This window comes from Drosophila nasuta, chromosome 3 (assembly GCF_023558535.2).
Source record: "Drosophila nasuta strain 15112-1781.00 chromosome 3, ASM2355853v1, whole genome shotgun sequence".
In the NCBI taxonomy this organism is placed as follows: domain Eukaryota; kingdom Metazoa; phylum Arthropoda; class Insecta; order Diptera; family Drosophilidae; genus Drosophila; species Drosophila nasuta.
The window spans coordinates 49,042,314-49,067,843 of record NC_083457.1 but is presented as its reverse complement, the minus strand read 5'-3'; the positions used below and the strand labels follow the sequence as shown (position 1 = coordinate 49,067,843).

The following is a 25,530-nucleotide window of genomic DNA, read 5'->3' as shown; positions in this document are numbered from 1 at the left end:
ACCGAAAATATGCTATCGATATTATTAATTATCGGACTACAAAAATATCGAATTTCAGATAAACTAACCGATGTTAATAATCATCGATGCTGCAATTCAATAAGGCTATCGGTGTTTTGTCATCTCCAGCTCTTCGAGAACGAGATTTGCGCTCGTTTTGTTTGTTTTCATTTTTGCGACAAATACGTTTAAACGAAGCTGGCAAAATGTCCGGCCTGGAATCGTATATCAATCACACAGTGTCCATTATCACGGCGGATGGACGCAATTTCATCGGCACACTCAAGGGCTTCGATCAGACCATCAACATCATCATCGACGAGTGCCATGAACGCGTCTTCTCCACAACAGCGGGCATCGAACAGATTGTGCTTGGACTGCACATAATACGCGGCGACAACATTGCTGTAATTGGACTGATAGATGATAGCATCGATTCCCGTTTGGATTTGGCCAACATACGAGGCGAACCCCTTGGACCTGTCGTACATTAAGCAACCGAATAAAACTCAAGAAATGTTAAAATACTCTTTTGTGCTTTATTATACGACTTAAACTCTTGTATCTTATTCAGACTCTACGTTAAACTTAATCTCGCGACAGTCGAGCGTTTCTAGATCCACCAGGGCCACACTCTGTGTCTTGCTGAAGCTGGGCACGCACACCAGACGCGTTCGCTTGTCGCCGGTGCCAACATGCAGTTCCGTCTCGAACTTCTCGCAATTGCCAGCAAAATACACTTGTGGACATTGACGCATAATGAAGGGATCGCTTTCAATGTACGGATAGCAGGCCAGAGTATCTGGCGCCGTGGGAGCAATGTGTCCCCAAGTGAGCGTGCAGCGCAACGCCTCCAACGACGACTCCAGTCCAGTGCTACGCAACAGATCGGCCACATTCTGACCGCCAGTGCCAACAATTAATGCGCTATTCAGCCGACAACTGTAGGGATTAGACACAGCCTGGAAGGAAGACAGTCTCCCAGCTTGTGGAAACATGCATTTGTGGAATGGCTGTTGTGGCAGCATGAAATTGGCAGGATCATAGGCGCCCGGCATTAGATCAACGTGCAAAGCTTGCGCCCAGGCAGCAAACCAGCTGTCCAACTGGCTGACCGCTTGCACAGTATCATTGGCATTCGCCTGGCTGCGAGCCACTTGCAATGTGGGCACATTGGCTACCGCTGTGCTGCGCACCGAATTGCCAGCAACAATCAAACGCACCATAGACGCAGCATCCTTTGAATTGCCCAAACCGCCGCTCAGCCAATATTGAAACATATTCAGGGCATCCACATAGTTGTGTGCCTGCAGTTGATCGAGGCCAGACACTAGCACCAGCTTGGCAGGCGATTTCAATGTCAGCGACTTTTGTGGTCCGCTCTCGAAGAAGAGTATGTCCTCCACATTGAAGAAGCCCTCGGAGTCGGTGCCGCCCTTAACAGCACAGACAATGCCAGTAGCCAGACTGCGTCCAGCGATGTGATCACCCTGCAGTCGCACACGCTGCAGTTCATCCTCCAATATGACTTTGTCACCCGGTTCAGAGTAATTCTGTCGCTGAGGCTGCGGCGCCAGTTGGTTCTCCTCAGAGATGTCACGCAAAATGCTTGGTTTGTGTTGTTGATGCTTGTAAATAGTGCCAATGATGATGCAGTGGACATCCTGTTCTCCGCGCAGCTCGCACAGCTTCATTATGGGCATCTCCTTACCCCATTTTGATTGTGCCAGTGGTTTCAGCAAACGCGTCATTTCAGCCAAACGATGTGCGTAAAGATGAAAGAATTGCTTCTGATAGTCGCTCGATTGCAGTAGAAAGGCACTGCTAAGATTTTCGTAAGGACACTCGAGGCGTTTGGCCATGTTGCAACTATATTACTTATTACTTTTTGTTAACTAATCTGTTTCGCTGCAGTTTGTACCGTCTGCTATTTTTTACGCGCCAATCAACAAACACAACAATGCACATGTGCCAGGGCTAGCGTAAAACTTGGGCGTTATCGATTGAAGTGGTTTATCCTATCGACTTTCGATAGTCACCAGCTGATATAGAGAGAGATTAACTCGTTTACAATTTGCAGCGTAGAAAAAGTTGTTGGCTCTTGTTTGTGGTGGTTTTTGCGGAGCAATAAAAGGCTTTTTGAAAAATGCATTTTAACGTTGCAATTGGTGTATAAAAATGCCACAAATCATGGACAATTGCAAATGGCATAAACAAATGCAGCGAGCGTGCAGTGCCAAGTGCTGAAGAATTGTGTGTAAATGTGTGTGAAAGCTCGTTTCTGTATTGATTTTTTTCTTGTCTTTTGCTCGCTGCCTCTGCCCTCGACGCACTTTGTTTATTGTTATTGTTTCTGTGCATTGTAGAGAACAACGACGACGATCGATCCGAAAAAAAACTGCGTCGCAAACATGCAGACGACGACACACTGGTGATCCATTCCAAAACATTGATCATTGCGCCCCCATCCTTGCATCTCTAGTGTTCACTGTAACTGCAGCTCCATTGTTACACAGCAGAAGCAGCAGGAGGAGGAGTGGGAAGAGAACGAAATGGGTGGCTCGGTGAGTCAAGTCTTTCGTTCGGGCTCGGCACTGCTCTCCCATCGTGATGGTCACAAAGTATCCAAAGCGACGGAGGAGAAAATCCAAACATTATTCGAAATTTTGCGTGCCAATCCAAAAATCTCATTGCAAACCCTTGAGAGTCTGCTGATTCAGATACCCAAGAACGAGAATATCTTGGTCATACACGACGACTGTGGCTACAATATACTGCAGCGCAGTGTTGGCCTCAATCACATCGATCTCACCAAATGGCTGCTGCATCGCCATCGACCCGACGTCAATCGGGCGCCCTGCTCTCTGCCCCTGCACATTGCCACACTGCGTGGCTACGAGGAGTGTGTGGAGCTGCTCCTGCGTCATGGTGCTCGCATCGATGCCGACACACGCATGTGCTTTCCCGGCGCCCATTCGCACAACTGCGAGGAGAGCGGGAAGTGGCACAGCAACGTGGACGATGTCAGCGAACGCCTCAACACGAAGCTTCAGAACGCACTCTGCTATGCCATTGATGGTATGAAGACTTTGTTCCAAATATAAATTTTTATACCCGCTACCCATAGGGTAGAAGGGTATTATAACTTTGTGCCGGCAGGAAATGTATGTAACAGGTAAAAGGAGGCATCTCCGACCCTATAAAGTATATATATTCTTGATCAGCGTCAACAGCCGAGACGATCTAGCCATGTCCGTCTGTCCGTCTGTGTGTCTGTCCGTCTGTCCGTATGAAACACTGGATCTCAGAGACTATAAGAGATAGAGCTATAATTTTTGTTCGACAGCATTTGTTATGTTTGCACGCAGATCAAGTTTGTTTCAAATTTTTGCCACGCCCACTTCCGCCCCCGCAAATCAAAAAAATCGAATAACAAGCGTAATTTTAAAGCTAGAGTTGCGAATTTTGGTATATACAATATTTACTATAGTAGTTATGATTCCTGAAAATTTGGTTGCGATCAGATAAAAATTGTCGAAGTTATTAAAGAAATACTTTTGTATGGGCAAAAACGCCTACTTACTAGGGGTCTTAGTTGCTTTGGCTGACAATCTGGTATATTGTGCCGTCTATGGTATATTTTGAATGCGGTACTATGTCGATATACCAAATATACCATTTGGTATATTTTTAGTATTTTTGCAGTATATTCGGTATATTTTGAGAAAATACCGCAAAATATGTTTCTTTTATTCAAAATGGGTAGCGGGTATCTCACAGTCGAGTACACTCGACTGTAGCTTTCTTACTTGTTAATATCAAAGTTATTGAAAATCAATTTTTAGTTTTTCATTTGAACATTGTAATCTCTTTTAAAATTTTTTCACGGTTTATTTGATAATATGTATAATGTATAATTCTTATTGATTATTTTTTAATTGAAAAGTAATTCATATCTTTTTTATTTTGAAATAAGAATTTTGTATAATTTTCTTATTTGCATAACTCCAATTTGGTCTCGCTTCTTCTATTGTATATGTATACTAATCTGTTAACTATTTCCCCTTTTTATGTAGGTGATCAGTATAATGTGCTCAGCATGATGACTCAAAAGATGGAAGAACCTTGGATCCCATTTCGTGCTAAGAAGCCGCTGCTGCACTTGGCCTGCGAGCGAGGCGCCTGGAACTGTGTGCAGCAGCTGGTCGTGACACGATCCGAGGAGATTAATCTCATTATGGACGAATATTATCCCATACATCATGCTGTGCTGCATGACGGACGCTTCTTGGAGCTACTCATTCAGCATGGTGCCATCACCACTGTGCGCACCTGCACCCAGCAGATGACGCTGTTGCATGTTGGTAAGAAAAACGTTAATATACTTTATTATATTGTATGCATATTTATGCTGTTGATTTTCTAGTCATTTTTGCTGCACGCAAATCCGCGGAGGATACGCAAGCCACATTGCGCATACTACTAGATCGGGGTTGCAAGGAGCTGATTAATGCACCAGATACGCTGGGCAATACGCCGTTGCATGCGCTGATTGTGCGCTATGCCCTGGAGGAGGCACGCTATGGCTACGACAAGTGGAGCAAATGGGATGTGCTGCATCTAGTGCGTTTCCTGCTGCAGAATGGCGCCAAGCCATCCATCAATCAGGCTGGAAACAGTGCCATGGCATGCGTGTTTCGCCACCTGCGTGACTGGGAGGTCTGCTATGAGCTGCTCAACATGCTCATTAGGGAAGATGGTGGGTATCTAATGATATTGTCTATATTTTATGTGATGTATCTCTCCAAGGGCAATCTTCATTTTTTCAATTGAATTGAACTTTTGTTTTATGATTTACATAATTTTGCCTTGCTACAAAAAAAACTATATTTGTTAGCTCGATCAAATAACTAAACAATGTCTTAAGTTTAATTTTAAAACGATTCTTTATTTAGAGTAATACGAAAGTTATTTAAATGCTACATTACTTAAATGGAAATAATAACACATTTGTTTAAAGCATAAAGTTTAAGTTCAAGCAGTGAATTCTGAAATATTCTTTTAGGAATCTTTCTGTTAAAGATAGACTTAATGGATATAAAAATATTTAGTTCGACTATTTATAATTTGCTGTCTTTTCTAGGTGATCCCAACATTGTGGGCCGCGATGGCTCCGTGCCCATAATGGTGTTGCTGGTGCCGCTAATTAACAAGGATCATCTGCATCATTTCACGCACTCAATGAAGGTGAGTATTTGACTTTTTATCACACACTCTCTAATGCATACATTTTCCCACAGGTTTGCTACTTGAACTGCATACGCATCCTGCTGCAGCATGGCGCAAATCCAAATTGTTCGTATCGAGCGAACTTGAAGCCGTTGCATGTGCTGGTCTTTACGGTCAGCGAGAACTTTACGCTTAACTGTGATGCACAGAAACGCACAAATTTCGACTTTATTAAGAACATTCTGCTGCTGCTGCTGCAGCATGGCCTCGACTGCAACAAGACATATCAACACATTCTGCAAGCCGTCATGGATATGGTACAGAATGTGCGCACTTGCCACGATATGGAATGCATCTATGAGTTAACTCTTACGCTTATCCAATACGGCGCCGATCCCAATATTGTGCTCAGCAGCAAGACCACCCCTGGCATTGCGATCTTCTCAAGTGAAATTGCCAGTTACGGTGAAGCGCTGGGCAGCGGAGGAGGTGGAGCGGGGCGCTGCAGCTGGAGGTGGTGGTGGAGGTGGTGCCGGCGGAGGTGGAGGTGGTGGAGCTGGAGCCGCTGCTGCCATGGGCGATAATACGTTTCGCAACTCGTTTCGCACAAACTCACGCTATCTGCTTTTCTACTACATTATACTGATCACGAAAAAGGAATTTATACTCAACGATCCGCAATTAACATTCACACGCATTATCCATCTCTTCTATCTGACCATGGAGCATGAGCCGCTCTACAATTGCCTAAAGTCACTGCACAATTTCTATGTCGCCCAAGTGCCGAGCAAGAAGACGGAACAATTGATAGCCCTGATCTCGACACTCTATCGCAGGCCACGCAGCCTCAAGCAATTGGCTCGCATGGCCATCTATGAGTCGATGAACCGGAAGTTGGCCCAGAATGTGAATCGATTGAATTTGCCAGGTCCACTCAAGGATTATGTGTTGCAATTTGAGAGATAACAAGTGTGTGCGTATAAATAACTAGATAAAGCATAAAGCGTGTCAATGTCAATGTTAACTTTTTTAACGACCAATGACTAGAAACAACTACCACTACAACTACAACTAGAATCAATCATAAATGCAATTGTTGTTAAGCTATATAATATTTGGCATGCCACCCAACACAAACCACGCACACACACACAACTAGCACACTTTTACATAATTATACCCTAGCAGAGGGTATTACAATGTCGACTAGCAAGTTTGGAACCACTTACAATTGGAATATTTGCAAACGCTCTTCTTATTGTTGAATCAAATTGGAACATTCGAATTTCATATTGTATTATATTTATGTGTGTCGGAAGACGTTCTTATCGCCATATACAAATTTAAATGTTATATTGCAAATGTGAACCTCCTGTTTCTTGGAGTCTGTCTGTTTATAGTCAAGTTACTAGCACACTTTTAAAACTAAATTTATACAAAAATTTGTCCTTTTGCTGTGCAAAGTTTGAAGCTATCAAAATTGGACTAAATTATAATATAGCTGACATGGCAACAATCAGAAAAGAGTTATGATTTACCATACAAAATTTTGTTTCTTAAAAATTGTGTTAATTAGTTGATATGACTCTGCAAGGGTATTTGTGTTTCGGCAAAGCCGAAGATTGTTTTTCTTTCTTGTTGTATATGAATTTACAGTATATATGTAGTATAGTATATATACCAATACACATGCATTAAATATGTAATTTAAAAAGGATATGATATGAAAACGCTTAAACGTACCTAAAAAGCATCGTCAAAAAATCAAACATGTGCAATTTCTTTGATACGAATCTATTGTTAACAACAACTAAAAACAAAACGCTCATTACTAAATTGTGTATTGTGTATCTCTATCAAATTGTATAACTTTTACATGTTGTGCTTTCAAAATGCGCATCTGCCCCGCCCCCACAGAGAATCACACCCACACCAACACACCCTCACACAAGGCCCACCATCGCTCTTAAGCTAATCTTATGCCCAACAACACACATGCAAATTCCCAAACACAGAAACACACACACACTCGTACACGTTTATCGACATCTGCATAAACTTAAGGCTGTTTTTTGATGAACAATTCGGGGTTCTCTTTTTTTTAGAATATTGTATATTTGAAGGCAATTTAACAAGTGTTATACATATACTATATATACATATAATTATTATTGTAATTATTGTTGCTTAAAAAAAAAAAAAGAGTTGTTAATCTGATCTGTAATGTCATTTTCAATCGAATTGTTACCGAACGATAACTGCTATCGTTATTGGTAAATAAAAATAAATACAAATACATACATACACACAACGGCAAAATGCATTTTTCAAAATGGCGTTTAACGACGGTTGCAGTGCAAAATAAAAATAAACAAAAGTTTGTGTGACAAGAATGTAACAACAACCAAAACTTGGTGATAGTTTGTTTACGCGGCGAACATGGTAAACAAAACAAAGTAAAAAAAGAAAACAATTATGAAAAAGTCGCCTAGTAACGGATAACAAGAGTTTCTAATCAAATGTGAGGCTACAATTTTGCTGCTGCTGCTACTAAAATATATATTTTTTGCCTATGATAAGGAGCAGCAGGAGCAAGTACTAGGAGGAGACGCCGGCAAGATGTTTAGCCGCAAGTTGGAGCGGATGCACCGCCCGCCATCGGACATTACCAAGTACGACAATGAACCGTATATGAAGAATCCGCTTTTAACCTTTCGCATCTCCGATGTGCACGAGCGACGCCATTTTACATTTCTAAAGCAGCGCGCTGCCGACTTGAAGGTGAAATTGGCTAAGAAACAATTGCCACCAGATCCAGAAATACGTCCACTGCCCCAATCCCATTATGTGGACAATTTGCGCCGTGAGGTGCGCAAAATAATTGTGCCGCGCATGCTGCAAAAGACGGAGGCCAAAATTCTGAGTTTCGCCTCGGATCGACTGAAGAACAAATATCCAGAACTGGTGAATGCCTATATGAAAGAGGTTCACGAAGAATACGATCGCCTAATGAAGATCTACAGCATGAAGAACATTCTGTTGCATCCTGAGTTCTCCGATGAGGATCCGACCACGTTTGAATTACCACGCGCCGATTTCCATTTCAAGCTACCCGGACGTTCGCCCAATTATAAGGTGTATCTGGAGAATCGTCGCAAGATCTCACAGAAGCTGCTCATCCTTCAGCTGCCCATGCGTGTGGTGCTGAGTATATCGGTGCTGGAGCTGCCAGAGTTCGCCTGTAATTTCAGCTACGTGAGCAGCATGGGCGCCCAACAGCAGCAAATGGGTTTGTGTGGCCGCGAGGCGTTGTCCTACAAGTTCTATCGCAAGTACATACAGAATCAGCTGGACAAGGTAAACACATTCCTGCGCTGGACGTGGTACACGCGTTTGGTTCTGGTGCTGAAGCGCATGCTGCGTAAACGTGTCATGCCCATGAATGTGTGGAAGCGTGCCTGGAACGGTCTCGAGGGTCTGATGAATCGCGAGGTGAACAACATGAAGTTGCGCACCTTTGAAGAACTGTGCCGCGTTTGCAGCTCTCCACGCACCATGCCCGTGTTCCGGCTGTCGCTCTGTTGGAGCGATGCGGAGGACGGCTTGGATATGCGTCCCAATATCTACAATATTCAAGCCACCTTTGGTGAGATTGTAACGGAAATTTCAATGGTGGGCTATCGCATGGAGGCGCTGCAACCGCAGGTGGATACGTTGACCACATATACTCAGGTAAATGATTATCTCAAGATCGAAATGAATGAGAATTATGTCAAGGATGTCATACATCGTGTGCAAGACATCATTGTGGCCACCTACTCACAACTTACGGACTACATCGAAGGCTATCGCGAGAAATATTTTGGTCTCTATTCGAACGAGGAGCGCGATGCTCTACTGCAATTCCTTGAGGAACCCCACGAGTTCGAGGAGTACTTTGCTCGCATCAACAAGTATTATGAGTATATCAATATGCTGTGCAGTGAACCGGCCACCGATTACTTTGAGATGGCCGTCGTGGACAATGAGCCAGCCATCCAAGGATTGCGAAATCTAGCCGAGAGTTTGATTGCCGATATCACGGGTATTATCATCAGTGTGCATATCAAGGCTGAGGAGGAGATATGCGCCGAATTCGAAAAGATCAAGGATAAAGCATTGCTCATACCTAAGTCCACGGAGGAACTGCTCGAGAGTGCTGAGTATATGATCTATGTGAAGAAGGATAAGCTGGCAGAGCTCACGGATCGCATTCAGTATTGCCTGCAGGTGGGCACCAATATTGTGGAGCTCACCCAGATGTCCAAATATCACTTTGATTTGACCATACGCACCATCAACTGGATCAAGGATATCAATGACATCTGTGACTATAATGCCTCGCAGCAGGAGCACTATAAGTTCCTCTTCGAGGAGCATCTGCAGGAGGTCGTTAAGAAGCTCAATACAGACATACAAGAGATGCTACCCAAGCTAGGGGTCATTGATGACATGAGCAGACCAGAAAAGTTTCGGGAATCGTATATTATACTGCAGAACTTTATTGATCAATTGAAGACTTTTGATGATTATGTGGCGTGGATCAACAAGGAGGAGAAACTGTTCAAGGTTAATCAAACGGAGTATCCAACGCTGCAAATCATCAAGGGATTTGTGTATCCCTTTGCTGAGCTCATGAAGTGAGTTATAGTTTAATTTATTGAATGATCTTTTAACTTATATACAACTTTTAGACTTTGCATTGAATGGCAGCGCTATTTGAGCGTTTGGACTGACGGACCTTTTGAGTATCTGGAGCCCAAATTTGTGGAGACCACAACTGATGATTATCTCAAGGAATTCCAAAAGAATCAAAAGTATTATCGCATTAAGATCAAACAGGACATGGTCGAGGATCCAGTCTGCAAATTTAAGGTAAACTATATTACAGTATTAAGTTTGCAGTTGATATATTAATTAATAACTTCAGGGACAAACTGAAGATCCCGATCCGGAGAAGCATCCGGTGCCGTTGCGCTTGTGCGCTTCCATGATCAAGTCCATCAAAGATTTTACCATTGGCGTCTTCATAGTTAATACTTTGTGCAATCCCGCTTTACGCAAACGCCATTGGAAGGAAATGTCTGAGATAGCTGGGTTCGACATTACGCCAGATGCTGGCACAACGCTGCGTAAGATACTGAACTCTGGCCTGGACAATGTGCTCGATCAGTTTGAGATTATCAGCATTAGCGCTAACAAGGAGCTGCAGCTGTGGAACAATCTCCAGATCATGATCAAGGAGTGGGAGAACAAAACCTTTCCCACCGGACCATACAAGGAAACAGGCGTCACCATACTCTCGAGTCTGGACGACATACAGGCGCTGCTGGACGATCACATACTCAAAACGCTGGCCATGCGTGGTTCGGCCTTTATGAAGCCCTGCGAGGAGGAAGTGCGCGCCTGGTATGAGAAGATTATGCGTGTCAACGAGACGTTGGATCAGTGGGGCAAGGTGCAGGTGAACTACCTATATCTGCTCCCCATCTTCTCCTCCAAGGATATTGTGGCCCAAATGCCCGAGGAGGGCAGACTCTTTACTATTGTGGAGCAGACGTATACGAGAAATATGGGTTTAGTGCTACGCAATCCGCTTGTCATGGAAACTGCGCCTGTTTCGGGGTTGCTTGAGGCGCTGCAGAAGGCAAACGAGCTGCTGGAGGACATATCAACAGGTGTGAGCAACTATCTGGAGAAGAAGCGTCTCTACTTTCCGCGTTTCTTCTTTCTGGCCAACGATGAAATGCTGGAGATACTCTCGGAGACAAAAGATCCACTGCGTGTGCAACCACATCTAAGCAAATGCTTTGAAGGCATCAACATACTCGAATTTGATGCAGGCAAAAATGTGCTGGCCATGATTAGCAGCGACAAGGAGCATATAAAGTTTCTCGAACAGATTTCGACGGTGGCTGCCGGTGGCAGCGTTGAGAAATGGTTGGTTGGCGTCGAGGAGGAGATGCTGAAAGCAGTGCGCAACGAGAGCGAACTCTCCTACGGACACTATCCGACAGTCAAGCGCAACGAGTGGGTGTTGGAGTGGCCTCAGATGGTTGTGCTGGCCGTCTCGCAGGTCTATTGGGCGTCTCGCATGCACAGCTGTTTGCGTCGCAGCTACGGCGGCAATCAGACGGTGATGAATCACTTTTTCGGTGAACTGACTAAGGAACTTAATGATATTGTGACACTTGTGAGATCGCCAGTGATAAGTAACCTGAATAGAATCACCATTAAATCGCTGATTGTCATCGATGTGCATGCCAAGGATGTCACCGAGGAGTTAATACGTCTCAAAATTAGCAGCGAATTCGATTTCCAATGGCTCGCGCAGATGCGTTACTACTGGGAGGATTCTACGATGCTGGTGCGGATCATTAACGCCACAGTTCCCTTTGCCAACGAATATTTGGGTAACTCAGATCGTCTGGTCATCACACCGCTCACCGATCGTTGCTATCGCACTTTGGTTGGCGCATATCAGCTGCATTTGAATGGTGCACCCGAAGGACCTGCGGGCACGGGCAAAACAGAGACCACTAAGGATTTGGCCAAGGCTTTGGCAGTGCAGTGCAAAGTGTTCAATTGCAGCGACGGTCTCGATTACAAGGCCATGGGCAAGTTTTTCAAGGGACTTGCATCGTGTGGCGCCTGGGCGTGCTTCGATGAGTTCAATCGCATTGAGTTGGAGGTGCTTTCGGTGGTCGCTCAACAGATTCTACTGATCATTCAAGCGGTACGTGCCAATGTGGCCAAGTTTATGTTTGAGGGCACCGAACTAGTGCTGAATCCCGCCTGCTATGTTTGCATCACAATGAACCCCGGCTATGCGGGTCGGTCCGAGTTGCCCGATAATCTGAAAGTGTTGTTCCGTTCCGTGGCCATGATGGTGCCAGATTATGCCATGATTGGTGAGATCTCTCTGTACTCCTATGGCTTTGTGGATGCTCGCAAGCTGGCCGTCAAAATTGTGACCACTTATCGTCTGTGCTCGGAACAGTTGTCCAGTCAGAATCACTACGATTATGGCATGCGAGCGGTGAAGACGGTGCTCTCGGCTTGTGGCAACATTAAGAAGCAGTATCCGGATGAGGTTGAGGACATCTTGTTGTTGCGCAGCTTGATCGATGTCAATTTACCCAAGTTCTTGTCGTTTGATGTGCCACTCTTCGAGGGCATCATCTCGGACATTTTCCCAGGCATCAAGTTGCCGGACATTGATTACACGCTCATGGAGAAGGAATTCAAACGTGTCTGTCAGGAGGAGATTCTCGAGCCTGCGCCCAGTTTTCTGGTGAAAGTCATCCAAACATTTGAGATGATTATTGTGCGTCATGGCTTCATGTTGGTGGGGGAACCACTTTCTGGCAAGTCCAAGACGTTGCAGGTGCTGGCCAAGATACTTTCGGCTCTAAAGATCAAAGCTCCTGCGATGAGTCCATATTTTCAGCATGTACAAATGGGCATTATGAATCCCAAGTCGATTACCATGAATCAGTTGTATGGCTCCTTTGATCCTATATCTTATGAATGGACAGATGGTTTGGTGGCGCGCATATTTCGAGATTTCGCCATGACGCCAACGCCAGACAGAAAATGGGTAAGTAAAGGAAAGGAGTCGACTATAGTTTGCTCATATTTATATTTAATCTTAGGTCATATTTGATGGTCCTGTGGACGCAGTGTGGATTGAGAATATGAACACTGTGCTGGATGATAATAAGAAGTTGTGTCTGACCAGCGGCGAGGTGATTACCATGTCCAACGAGATGTCCATGGTGTTTGAGGTCATGGATCTGGCGCAAGCTTCACCTGCTACAGTGTCACGCTGTGGCATGATCTACATGGAGCCTGCCACTTTAGGTTGGCGTTCATTTGCCAACACCTGGCTGAAGAAAGCTGATCCACGCTGGGCGGATGCGGATAATGTGAAATATATGCTCACCATGCTCAGTTGGCTGCTGGTGCCGGTAAGTGGTAATCAGAATAAAAAAATCCTTAATTTCAAGTATTGATTCAACTCGGTTGACAGTGTCAAACTTTCGTGCGTCGCCATTGCACGCAATTCATACGCCCCGGGGGAATTCAATTGCATGCTGACCACATTTGATCTGATCGACATGCTGCTGGACGAAGCCATCGAGGAGAATCCCGAGGATTATGAGAAGTATATTGTGGGCCACATACAGGCAGCCATGCTGTTCGCCTTGTCCTGGGGCGTCGGCGGCGTGCTCAACACAGAATCCCGAGAGAAATTCGACGCTTTTCTTAAGAGCGTAAGTAAACGTAGGAAAATGCTGTTTACCAATTCATACAAGTTTTCCACACATTCTACCTTAGATATATGAGAATGAAGCAGAGACGCCGCCATCGCTGGGCAAGATGGAGGTGACGCCGCCTCTCGAGGGACAGATTGTAGATTATATGTTTGTCTTTAAGCAGCGCGGCAATTGGCGTTATTGGCCGGAGCTGGCCAAGCGCATGGATGTGGAGGAGACCAAAACGGGCGTGATTGTGCCCACTGTGGACACGGCACGCTATATTCATCTGCTGCAGATGCACGTGAAGCACAAGAAACGTATGCTGCTAGTCGGACCCACAGGTACAGGGAAGAGCGTTTACATACAGAACTATTTGATGAACAAATTAAATCCGGATGAGTACGAAACCGGCTTCATTACGTTCACTGTGATGATATCTGCTAATAATACACAAGAGCAGATCATCGCCAAACTGCAGAAGTGGAAGCGTGGCATCTATGGTCCTCCTAAAGGTATGCAGAGCATACTCTTTGTGGATGACATGAATATGCCGGTTAAGGAAGTGTACGGAGCTCAACCGCCGCTGGAACTGTTGCGTCAGTACTTTGACTACGGGCATGTGTACGATCTGAAGGATAGTTCCAAGATCTGGATCAATAATGTGCTTATAATGTGTGCTTGTGGTCTGCCTGGTGGTAGTCGTCAGGATGTCTATGCGCGCTTCCTCAATCACTTCCATGTCTACTCGATCAACACTTTCAGTGATGACACTATGTATCGCATCTTTCTCAATGTCTCGCTAAACGGTTTTCGTCGCTCGGGACATGGACAAGATGTGTTTGTGGTGACCAATCAAATTGTGGCTGCGACACAAAGCATTTACAAGAGCGTGCAGTCCGAGGTACGTGCCACACCCGCCAAATCGCATTACATCTTCAATTTGCGGGACATGGCTCGCGTTGTCACTGGTTGCACGTTGGTGCGCAAGGAGTCGGTGACTGATAAGAAGATGTTGGTGCGTGTCTGGTATCATGAGGCCATGCGCGTCTTCTATGATCGCCTTGTGGATGATATCGATCGCAAATGGATGTTCGAGAAGCTCAACGAATGCCTTAAGACCAATTTCAAGGATAAAGTGGAGACTGTTTTTGAGAAGTATTGCACGGTGAGTGAAGATTGCTGTTTCAAAAACAGATGTCTAGGTAGTTTTTTCTAAGTCAGGTTGTAGATCGATAGAGAATGTATTCTTCAGCAGCTAACGTTTTTATAGGTTTACTATGTTACTGCACTGCGATTTTACCGCATGTGCTAATGAGTCTGTCTCTATATCCTGTTCTCATTTTATATAAGTTCAGAAAATGGCAAGTTATAAACATAATACTAGTTTTGTTTTAATTATAATAGTTTATTATTGCTATTTGAACCATATATGTTAATCCAAAGACAACCAAAGAGATAACAAAGCACTACTTACATTTTTTTAAAATCATAATTTCAAGAAACTGAGGTTGAGATGTACATTTTAATGTGACTTCATGATGAAATGATGTTAACATTGTTGATACTTTAAATAATCCTTAGGCATTTACTATAATCAACCTCACTTAAATACCTTAATTATCATGTTCTAATTACCATGTTTTCCTTTCGTGCAGGGCGACGATGCTGTTTTTACCATGGAGGCCGCTAACAGTATCTTCTTTGGCATGTACTTTGACGAGGACAGCGAACCGGACGAGCGACGCTACGAGGAGGTGCCCAACATGGAGGTGTTCCACAAGCTGGCCGTGACGAGTTTGGAGGATTACAATTCGACTCGTCGCTCTAAAATGGACATTACCCTCTTCACCTTTGCAATGCTGCACTTGAATCGCATCTGTCGCATCATCTCGATACAAGGAGCCAGCGCATTGCTGATTGGTTTGGGCGGCTCAGGGCGACAATCTCTCACAAAACTGGCCACCAATATGGTGCAGACATCGTTTTTTCAGCCAGAGATTACGAAAAGCTATGGTGCCAATGAATGGCATGACGATATCAAAGCCATACTCAAGGAAGCTGGCGGCATGAACAAACACACCACATTCCTCATAACCGAGAATCAAATCAAAATGGAATTGTTTCTGCAGGACATTGACTGTCTGCTGAACCAAGGCGAGGTGCCGAACATCTTTCCCATTGACGAGAAGCAGGAAGTGCTCGAGATGGTGCGTCTCGCTGCGCAGGGCGGAAATCGCAACATTGATGTCTCACCGCTGCAAGTCTTCTCGTTCTTTGTGAATCGTTGCAAGCAAAAGCTGCACATTGTGCTCAGTTTCTCGCCGATTGGCGATGCCTTGCGTACTCGAGTGCGCTTGTATCCCTCGCTGGTAAATTGCTGCACCATCGATTGGTACGACAGCTGGCCGGAGGAGGCGCTGCAAATGATTGCCAAGATGTCGCTGGTGGATGTGAATGTGCCCTCCGAGGAGATCAAAATGGCCATCATGGATACTTGCCAGTATTTCCACACAACAGCTGCCAAGGTGACTCGGGCTTTCTGCCAAATGTCAGGACGTCACATCTACCAGACGAATGCCTCGTTCATTGAGCTGATTCGTTCGTTTCAGACGCTCATCGAGCGCAAGCAAAAAGAAACAATGCAGGCCAAAATGCGGTACATTGGTGGTCTGGATACTTTGGCCGCTGCCGCAGCTGCCATTTCCATTATGCAACGTGATTTAAATGCATTGCAACCCAAGTTGGTTGCCTTGGCGGAAGCATCACGCAAAATGATGCTGGAGATTAGCAAGGAAACGCTCGCTGCCAATGCTGCCGCTGAGCAGGTGAAACGCGATGAGGAGGTGGCCTCGGTGCAGGCCGAGGCAGCGCAGGTGCTCAAGGGCGAGTGTGAAAAGGATCTGGCCAAAGCGATACCGGTGCTGGAGGATGCGCTGGCCGCGCTTAACACACTGAAACCAGCGGACATTACGCTCGTGAAGTCCATGAAAAATCCCCCGCCTGTGATCAAGTTAGTCATGGCAGCGGTGTGTGTCATGAAGGGTTTGCCACCGGAGCGCATACCTGATCCCGCTTCGGGTAAGATGGTCAACGATTATTGGGGTCCCAGTAAGCGTATTCTGGGTGACATGAATTTCCTGCCCTCGTTGCGTGAGTTCGACAAGGACAATATACCGGTGGAGACGATCAAACGCATACGCAAAGAGTTTATACCCAACAAGGACTTTGATCCCAAGGTGGTGGCGAAGGCGTCGAGCGCTGCGAAGGGTCTGTGCCAATGGATCATTGCCATGGACATGTACGATGATGTGGCCAAAGTGGTTGCGCCCAAAAAGGCAAAACTGGCAGCTGCCGAAAAGGAGTTCGCTGATACAATGGCATTTCTGGCGGAGAAGCGCGCCATGGCTGCGGCGTTGGAAGAGAAGGTTGCGCTGCTCAACATTGAACTGGACAAGGCCAACGAGGAGATGAAACGCACCGAGCAGCATGCTGAGAATTGTCGCAACAAGTTGCTGCGCGCTGAGGCTTTAATTGGTGGTTTGGGTGGCGAAAAGTCGCGCTGGAACAAAGCAGCCGATGATCTGCAGGATTTGTATGATCATTTGCCCGGCGATGTGCTCATCTCTTGCGGCATCATTGCCTATCTCTCGGCTGTTAATCTACAATATCGCTATAATTGTGTTAGCGATTGGTTCAAGAAGTGCAACGAACTGCAGATTCCCTGCTCCAGCAAATATTCCATCACTGCGGTGCTTGGTCTCGATGTCACCATACAAAACTGGCAGCTGGATGGACTGCCCAACGATGAGTTCTCCAGCGAAAATGCCATCATTTCGGCCAATTCCAGTCGCTACAGTTTGTTCATTGATCCACAAGGCCAGGCCAACAATTGGCTCAAGAATATGGAGCGCAAGAATCGCTTGAACTGCGTCAAGTTCAATCAGAGCAACTACATGAAGATCATTGCCGATGCTCTGGAATACGGTTCCCCGGTGATTATTGAGAATGTGCAGGAGGAGCTAGAGGTGCCACTGGACCCGATACTTATGCGGCAGACCTTTTTGCAGGGCGGCATCAAGCACATCAGTCTCGGGGAGAATGTTGTGCCAGTGTCGCCCAATTTCCGTCTCTATATGACGTGCAATTTACGTAATCCTCACTTTCTGCCCGAGACATTCAACAAGGTGACGGTGATTAACTTTGCACTCACACAGAACGCACTGATGGATCAGCTGCTAAGCATTGTGGTAGCCAAAGAGCGTCCCGATCTGCAGGAATTGCGCATCATGCTCACCTCGGAGGCAGCGGCTAACAAAGGCGCCTTGCTCGATGCCGAGAACATGATACTGAAGACTTTAACCTCCAGCGAGGGTGATATACTGGAGAACGAGGCAGCTATCTTGATTTTGGCTGACTCGAAGACGCTCTCCAAAGATATTACAGAGAAACAGGAGGCAGCCAAAGAAACTTCGGCTAAAATTGAGGCATTCCGCCTCAACTACAAACCAGTTGCAGTGCATTCCTCGATACTCTATTACTCGATCACGGATCTGCCCAACATTGATCCCATGTATCAATTCTCGCTGAATTGGTACATCAATCTCTATATGTACTCCATTGAGACGGCCAACAAGTCAAAGGATTTGCCGCGTCGCATCAAATTCCTGGTTGATGGCTTCACTAAAAATCTGTATAACAACGTTTGTCGGTCCATCTTCGAGAAGGATAAACTGCTCTTCTCCTTTATACTGACGGCACGCATTCTACTCGGCACTGGGCAAGTGGAGATGCGTCATCTGTCGCATTTACTGACCAACGCCAAGGAGTCAAGCAATTTGCCACCCAATCCAGATCCCAGCTGGATTACGGACATAGTCTGGTTGAATGTGCTGCGTCTGGAGGAACTGAAAGAACTCAACGGCATTGTCAGCTCATTTCGTAGCAATCTCTCCGCTTGGCAGGCCATCTATGATCACGCCTCGCCAGAGCTGCAACCACTGCCAGCTCCGTGGCACGACAAGACCACCGCCTTTGAGAAGATTATTGTGCTGAAAGCTTTACGTCCGGATTCTGTCTTCCTGGGCGTGCGCAACTTTATTGCCCAAACCATTGGGGAGCAGTATGTTTCACCGCCCGAGTTCGATATCTCCAAATCGTACGCTGATTCTACAGCCCTCACACCGCTCGTCTTTATTCTGTCGCCTGGCGCTGATCCGCTGGGCTCGCTGTTGGTGTTTGCCGAGAAGATGGGACAAGAGGAATCATTCCAGAGCATCTCGCTGGGTCAGGGACAAGGTCCCATTGCGACGGCGCTGATCAAGAATGCCCAGGAGATGGGCTATTGGGTGTGCCTGCAGAACTGTCACTTGGCCGCCTCCTGGATGTCCACTCTGGAGTATCTCTGGGAGAACATGGATACATTCAATACACAAGGTGAGTCAGTAGTAAGGAAACAAGCAGTAGAATATTAAGTATACGTCAAGTGTACAAATGTCTTTATGTTTGGTAAGCATTAATATGTTTATTCATCATTTTTCAAGAGGTTTTCAAACCTGATATAACTTCATTGCACATTTCCCCTTTGTCTAACATTTCACTTTGTCTTGCAGCCAATTTCCGCATTTGGCTTACAGCGTATCCCACGCCACAGTTTCCTGTGACAATCCTCCAGAATGGCGTCAAAATGACGAATGAACCGCCGACGGGTCTGCGCGAGAATTTAATGCGTTCCTACAACTCTGAGCCTATCAATGAACCTGAATTCTATTTGGGTTGCGCCAAGCAGGATCGTGCTTTTACCCGGCTGCTGTTCGGTATCTGTTTCTTCCATGCCGTCGTGCAGGAACGACGCAAGTACGGACCATTGGGATGGAATATACCATACGGGTTCAATGAGTCCGATTTGCAAATCTCTGTGCTGCAGCTAAGTGTAAGTAAAACGTTAATTATAGTGCTGAATTAAACTTATTATGCTCTCTTCTCTCTTCATAGATGCTCCTCAATCAATACGAACATGTGCCTTACGATGCCATTTCGTATTTGACTAGCGAATGCAATTACGGCGGACGTGTCACGGATAATTGGGATAGACGTGCAATTGTCACCATACTTGCGGACTTTTGCAATGCCGGCGTGGTGTCTGATCTGCGATATCGTTTCGCCAACGATGATCGCTATATATTGCCACGCAAGACGGAGCATCGCGAGATCCTGCGTTATCTGGACGAAAGCATGCCATCGCTGGCACCGCCCGAGGTCTATGGTTTGCATGCGAATTCCGGCATTACGCGTGATTTGCAGACAACGAAAACATTGTTGGATTCAATGATATTGCTTCTGGGCAGCGAGGCCGCTGGTCAAGCTGGCGGCGGCGTCAGTCCCGAGCAAATGGTGCTGGATACCATTAAACAGATCGAAACCGAAATGCCCCCGGACATGGATATCGAGGGTGCGGCTGAGAAATATCCTGTGGACTACAACGAATCGATGAACACGGTGGTTGTGCAGGAAATGGAACGTTTCCTCAAGCTGCAAAAGGAAATTCGTGCCTCGTGTCGTGACCTAGCCATGGGCATCAAGGGTATCATAGTGATGACACCGGATCTGGAGAACGTGATGGTTGCCATGAAATACAATCGCATACCACTCAAGTGGATGGGCAAATCGTATCCGTGCCTCAAACCGTTGGGCTCCTATGTGCAGGATTTGTACAAGCGTCTCAATTGGTTGCATCAATGGCATCGCGTTGGCAAGCCACCCACTTTCTGGCTCTCGGGTTTCTTCTTCACCCAAGCGTTTCTCACCGGTGCCATGCAGAATTATGCCCGTAAATACAAGATACCCATTGATACGCTCACCTTTGACTACGATGTGCTAAAGGTGGAAACTAAGACGTCGCCGCCAGACGATGGCGTCTTCTGCAATGGACTGTTTCTGGAGGGCGCCCGTTGGCACTGGGAACAAAATATGCTTGTCGAGCAGTTGCCCAAGATTTTAATGTACACCATGCCGGCCATTTATTTCCGTCCCGTTACACTAAGTGAGCTTACAGAGGGCTCACGTTACCGCTGTCCACTTTACAAGACCGCCGAGCGTCGCGGCACACTTTCGACAACTGGACACTCTACCAATTATGTGGTTCCATTGCTGCTCAACACACAGGTTAAGGCATCGCATTGGGTTAAGCGCAGCGTTGCTCTCATTTGCCAGACGAATGACTAGAGAGTGAATGGAATGAACTCCCAAGGAGAGAGACACGACTTGTAGCTGTAGATGTATCTGTTCCTTAATGCGTGTCTGTTTGTTAACATAAGACATTCTTCAAAATTAGCATATAAGCACGCTTATTTATGTATTCACAGCTTCCGAGACGCTTTGTAATTAAAAAGACATGTGAAGCTCACACGAATTGAGCTCGTTAAATCAGACTGCAAAATTTGGATTTTGAATTTCGAGCTTTGGTTTCTTTTTCGGCAAACATTATTGGTGATGCATTTTTGTAATGTATTTAAATTATTTTAAGCAGGCTTTGTGAAAGTGCCACTGACATAAGAACTTTCTAAAAAGGTCTATGCAAGATAATATAAAAAAGATTTGGCAACCACCTGCGTCTGATGCATCTTCTCCCTTGACAATTAGTTGCCTAAGCATATTCTATACGATCCCATCAGAAATCGCTGCATTTTGAACAGTATGATTTAAATCTGCAGCACATTAAATGAAAGTAGACGCAATTATACAACTGAATGAAACATTCATATATTCCTTTACATGTGTTAATCTTCAATATTAGAATATAGGCGCGCTTATTTGTATATTCACAGATTTCGAAACGCAAAGCATTGAGATAGTCTCAAGCACACAGATACAAATTAAAAACAGCATACACATGTGTATGCTTTTGTTGAACTGTTTTCAATTTCGCGTGTGCACGCATGGCTCCTGGAGGACTTCTCAAGTCCATTACAAAAACAAAACAACAAAGCCATCAAACTAAAATGTACAAAAATTCGGCTTTGGAGACTGTGTGTGTGGGTGTGGTTGGTGTGTTATAAAAATCATTGAGTGTTGCAGCCCATTGGATTGGGATTTCCTTCATCCGAGCTACTTGGTTGTCCACCACCAGGCGGTGAATTTGGATTACTGCTGCTGTCACTACTGCTACTACTGTATCTCCTTGCCGGATCGGCACCCGCGCGAGCTCCAGCTGAGCTACCAAGACGAGGATCGATGAGCTGGCGTATAAAGTAGTGTATGTGATTGATATCAAACTCGCCCAGATCCAGAATGCTACGCCTAAAGTTGCGCTGCAACGTTTCCTTGAGTGCTTCCGGTTTGGGCAACTGTAGTGCAATCGAATAATAATGAAAAAACACAATATCGAAAGAGAAGCTGGCTAAAACTTACAGCTTCTGGCAAGCCAGAAGGTGTCCAAATCTTGACTTTGTGCTCCAATCCCGAGGTGGCCAGCACAGGCATCCATGGATGCGGTTCCAAGCAATTGACAACACCAGAAAGATCGCCCTTCTTAAAGTTGATCACAGCCTCAGTGTTCTTATCCCAAAAGAAAATGTTGCCACAGTCGCTGCCGCTAACCACGTACTCAGAACGTGGTCCAAAGAAGTTGACTCCTTTAATAGTGCGACTATTACTGTTAAGAAAAAATAAAATAATTAAATCAGACTCTCAAAAGCACATAGTTTCGACTTACATATGACCTTCGTAGGAGTGCAAGTATTCGCCATCCTTGTAGTTGCGACTGTCATAGAGATAGATGCCCGCATCGCTGTAGGATGCGAGAATCTCGCTGCCGCTGTGATTGTACACGGCGCATGTAATCTGTGTAATCTTTTCCTGCATACAAGAAATAAAGAAAGAGTTTAAGTATATACAAGTTTGTTTTAAAAAGGATTTTAAGATGCGCATCAATTTTCGCTTATTTTTACTGTGCGAAAAAGTTTAGCTGTTGAAATTTAACTGAAATATTTCATAAAAAAGAAGCGATTATACATTGTTTTTGTTTGGCCACTATATGGAGCTATTTTAAATCAGTTTCGAAAAGTTTTCAACCAATATGTCAATGTAATGTCTCAAAAAATTAAGCAATAATGTAAAATGCATTTAAGTTACAAAATTTTAAGCAAATTAGAAAGCGGATATTAACATTAGTATTATAGTCGACTAATCAGCTAGAATGATTTCTTACGTATTTTGTGATTTTAGTTTTAAATTAATGAGTTATTTAGATTAGATTTAATAAAAAAAAGGATTACTATATCTAAAGCTCTAATAAGTTTACTAAGCTTGTAGAAAACCATAATCGTTTCAAATGCTAAAATGAAGTAAATAAAATTCTACATTTACCAGTTTTCTGATTAAACAATAAAGTAACTCAAAAAAAAATAAAAAGAAATGCGCACCAAGCCTGAACGCCCGCCGCAACCTGAACAATTTCGGCTTACATCTTTAATATCTTTGGGTGTCATCTCGTGTACGGGTTTATTCAGCTGCCGCTTGTCGTAGACCCGAAGTTTATCATCCGATCCGCTGATACAAAACTCCGGCGCAAACGGATGATGAGCAATGCTGAAGAGACGCACGCGTCGCTTATTGTCCGTGCAACGCAGCATTGATGTCACCTTGTTGTTACGCAGATCAAAGTGCTTAACGGCCGCATCCTCACCAACGCTAATGATCTCATGGCGACTGTGCGGCACCACAACCAGCTTGTGCACAGCTTCGGCGTGACTATAGAGACGCATCGGTTTGATTTTACTAGCTCCCGATGGCGGGATGACGGCACGACGCACTTGACCATCGCGACTGGAGGAGACGATGTCCAGGCAGCCGGCGCTGTCCAAGAACTTCGTTTGGAATATGTTAAGCGTGTGGCCCGAGCGTATGATTTGCCGTGGCTTGCCACTGGCCCAGTCCCACACAATGATGGAGAGATCATCGGAGCCGGAGCATAAAAGATCGCCCGAACGATTAAAATTCAAAGAGTTAACACAGCCCAAATGGAACGACATATTCTTGGTGAGCGTCATACGCTCCACCACCTGACGCGATCCATAATAGTTTTGGATGAAATTCATGCCTGAAGTGTGTCCGCCGCGCCAATCAATACGATTCATAATATTGTGCTCGCGATACATTAGCTGATCCACAAGATTTAACGCATACGCCGGCTTCGGTTTGCCCATGATATTGTCGACGGCCGTGTCCACTTGCAGCTTATCATTTGGATTCGTCGGTATATAGGCATCGTCCTGTAATCAAATATGTTTAATAGCTTTGTTTTACTTTATATTGATGTATTGCTGACTTACGGAATCGGGATCATTGCTGGATGATGGTGGATAACGATTCCAGAGGGCCATGCTCGAATCCGAGCTGCTGTCGTCATCTTCTGGTGGCACCAATACCGGCGATTCTTGTTCGTCAGCATCCGAGGAGTCGGCGACCTCATCGACATCGTCATCGTCGACATTTGTGTCGCTTGTGTTAGTCGAATAATTATGATCATCGTTTGCAGGGCTGCTGTCGTTGCTGTTGCTGCTACTGCTGCTTGACGTTAACACAGAGCGGTAAGAGCGTGTGCTAAGAATGCGCGGACGATTGAATGTGGCCAACATCTCTGAAAAATCAGGCTCGACATCAATAACTTGCAGTTCATCAGCTGCATCGCTGGCAACTGCGTCATCATCATTAGCATCTGTTGTCGTTGTTGCTGTTGCTGCTGTTGCTGTAGATGATGTCGGCGCAGGCTCGTTAGTTGTTTGCGTTTCTAATGTGTTGTCATCCGCGCCACTGTTGTTATTATTGTTGTTGTGTCTATTTGCGACGTTGTCTGCCTCCTTTCTATTTTTCGCAAAACTGCAAAGTAGTAAAAATCGATGATGAAAACAAGCCACGCAACACGCTTTTCACTTACCCAAGCAATATTATGTCCATCTCAGATAAAGCGGATGCATCCACAATTGTCGCTGGAGTCGATGCAGCTACCGGCGCTGCAGCAGCTGGTGCTTCCTCTGCTGCTGCGTCAGTCGCAGTTTCAGTTTCACCATCAGCAGCGTCGCCTGCGGAATTGTTACGCTTCTGTCGTTTGCACGCTGACGAACCGGCGCGTTCCGCTACAGCTTCTTCTTCCTGGTCCATGCTGCAGACAATATGATTATTTTTGTATTTTTTATTTTTTGCTCGATTGGTTTGCTATGTGTACGCAGCACAAATTTCCACGAATGTTTATGTTTAGATTGTTGTTGTTGTTCACTAGGGCAAGTAGATCTACGATGTTGACTATATTCACCAGGTTGGTGAGCTGGAGAAACATCGATCCATTAATGGTGTTACCATATATCAAAACATTAAAGTTTTTGTCGCCAAAAATATTAGAAATTTACTTATTATCGAACGTTGTATTCAGACTCTTGTTTCTTAAATAAAACAAGAGCTTATTAAAGCTGTTTTATTTAACACCTGAGTGGGTGTGTGACCATGCAACCATACAGTATTGGGATATACCAAAATGGAGAGACACAAAAAATTTGTCCCTGGTAACACTTCTATAGAGATTAGATTATTTTCCAAAATGCGCGTAAAAAAGGTTATTTTTTTCTTGAAATGCAAAGGAAACTGGCACATGTTTTCCTTGTCATCCGAGTGTGCCCAATTAAATGATCCGATTTTCATTCTATATACTCGTTTCCATATGGTACTTTAGTATATTTCCAAAAGGGCGCGTAATTTTCAAAGTGCTGTTTATTTTAAATAAAACTAGCCTTCATGTATATAATTTTTTCCCTCTTTCGTTGGATATTCAAATTCGAAAAAAGAAATTGTAAATTTCCTCTCCTCACAAATAATATATACTTTTTGTTTTCTATGGCGGCGCTGAGCATAATATTTAGCTAGCTTATCAGCACGCAAAAAACAGACGCACTGCTTGTATGAAGCGCACTTCACAGCAAGCAGTGCTCACCACAGTTTTAAAGCAGTCAAC

General features: G+C 44.9%; 5 protein-coding genes across 8 annotated transcripts; 3 read left to right on the top strand and 2 right to left on the bottom strand.

Moving 5' to 3' along the window:
- The first annotated feature begins 107 nt into the window (after nucleotides 1-107).
- LOC132789870 (U6 snRNA-associated Sm-like protein LSm8) lies at nucleotides 108-527 on the top strand. The gene has a single exon (XM_060798176.1). The coding sequence runs from the start codon at nucleotides 207-209 to the stop codon at nucleotides 492-494; it is 288 nt and encodes a 95-aa protein (XP_060654159.1). The 5' UTR covers nucleotides 108-206; the 3' UTR covers nucleotides 495-527.
- LOC132789867 (DNA polymerase delta subunit 2) lies at nucleotides 526-2,010 on the bottom strand. Its single transcript, XM_060798172.1, has one exon. The coding sequence runs from the start codon at nucleotides 1,860-1,862 to the stop codon at nucleotides 567-569; it is 1,296 nt and encodes a 431-aa protein (XP_060654155.1). The 5' UTR covers nucleotides 1,863-2,010; the 3' UTR covers nucleotides 526-566.
- A 55-nt stretch (nucleotides 2,011-2,065) lies between these two features.
- On the top strand, nucleotides 2,066-6,317 carry LOC132789864 (ankyrin-3). Of its 2 annotated transcripts, XM_060798168.1 has the most exons (7): nucleotides 2,067-2,263; nucleotides 2,367-3,078; nucleotides 4,077-4,364; nucleotides 4,427-4,759; nucleotides 5,144-5,247; nucleotides 5,301-5,688; nucleotides 5,792-6,317. In XM_060798168.1, the coding sequence occupies exons 2-7, from the start codon at nucleotides 2,553-2,555 to the stop codon at nucleotides 6,193-6,195; spliced, it is 2,043 nt and encodes a 680-aa protein (XP_060654151.1). In that variant the 5' UTR covers nucleotides 2,067-2,263; nucleotides 2,367-2,552; the 3' UTR covers nucleotides 6,196-6,317. The 2 variants fall into 2 exon arrangements, with proteins under 2 accessions (XP_060654150.1, XP_060654151.1); XM_060798167.1 differs by having other exon boundaries at nucleotides 2,066-2,253; nucleotides 5,301-5,949.
- A 1,410-nt stretch (nucleotides 6,318-7,727) lies between these two features.
- On the top strand, nucleotides 7,728-21,275 carry LOC132789855 (dynein axonemal heavy chain 12). The gene is given in 10 exon segments (XM_060798146.1): nucleotides 7,728-9,908; nucleotides 9,963-10,143; nucleotides 10,199-12,868; nucleotides 12,924-13,238; nucleotides 13,301-13,342; nucleotides 13,344-13,544; nucleotides 13,609-14,694; nucleotides 15,185-18,962; nucleotides 19,139-19,458; nucleotides 19,521-21,275. Coding segments are annotated over 10 exon segments (11,883 nt in total). The 5' UTR covers nucleotides 7,728-7,848; the 3' UTR covers nucleotides 20,751-21,275.
- LOC132789861 (DDB1- and CUL4-associated factor 8) lies at nucleotides 21,263-25,013 on the bottom strand. 3 transcript variants are annotated; one of them, XM_060798159.1, is made up of 7 exons: nucleotides 24,932-25,009; nucleotides 24,463-24,849; nucleotides 23,858-24,404; nucleotides 22,949-23,797; nucleotides 22,240-22,382; nucleotides 21,936-22,179; nucleotides 21,263-21,871 (listed from the first exon to the last, which is right to left on the bottom strand). In XM_060798159.1, exons 2-7 carry the CDS (start codon nucleotides 24,684-24,686, stop codon nucleotides 21,587-21,589), a joined length of 2,292 nt encoding a protein of 763 aa, XP_060654142.1. In that variant the 5' UTR covers nucleotides 24,687-24,849; nucleotides 24,932-25,009; the 3' UTR covers nucleotides 21,263-21,586. The 3 variants fall into 3 exon arrangements, with proteins under 3 accessions (XP_060654142.1, XP_060654141.1, XP_060654143.1); XM_060798158.1 differs by having other exon boundaries at nucleotides 24,463-25,013; XM_060798160.1 differs by having other exon boundaries at nucleotides 22,991-23,797; nucleotides 24,463-25,013.
- Nucleotides 25,014-25,530: the final 517 nt, after the last annotated feature.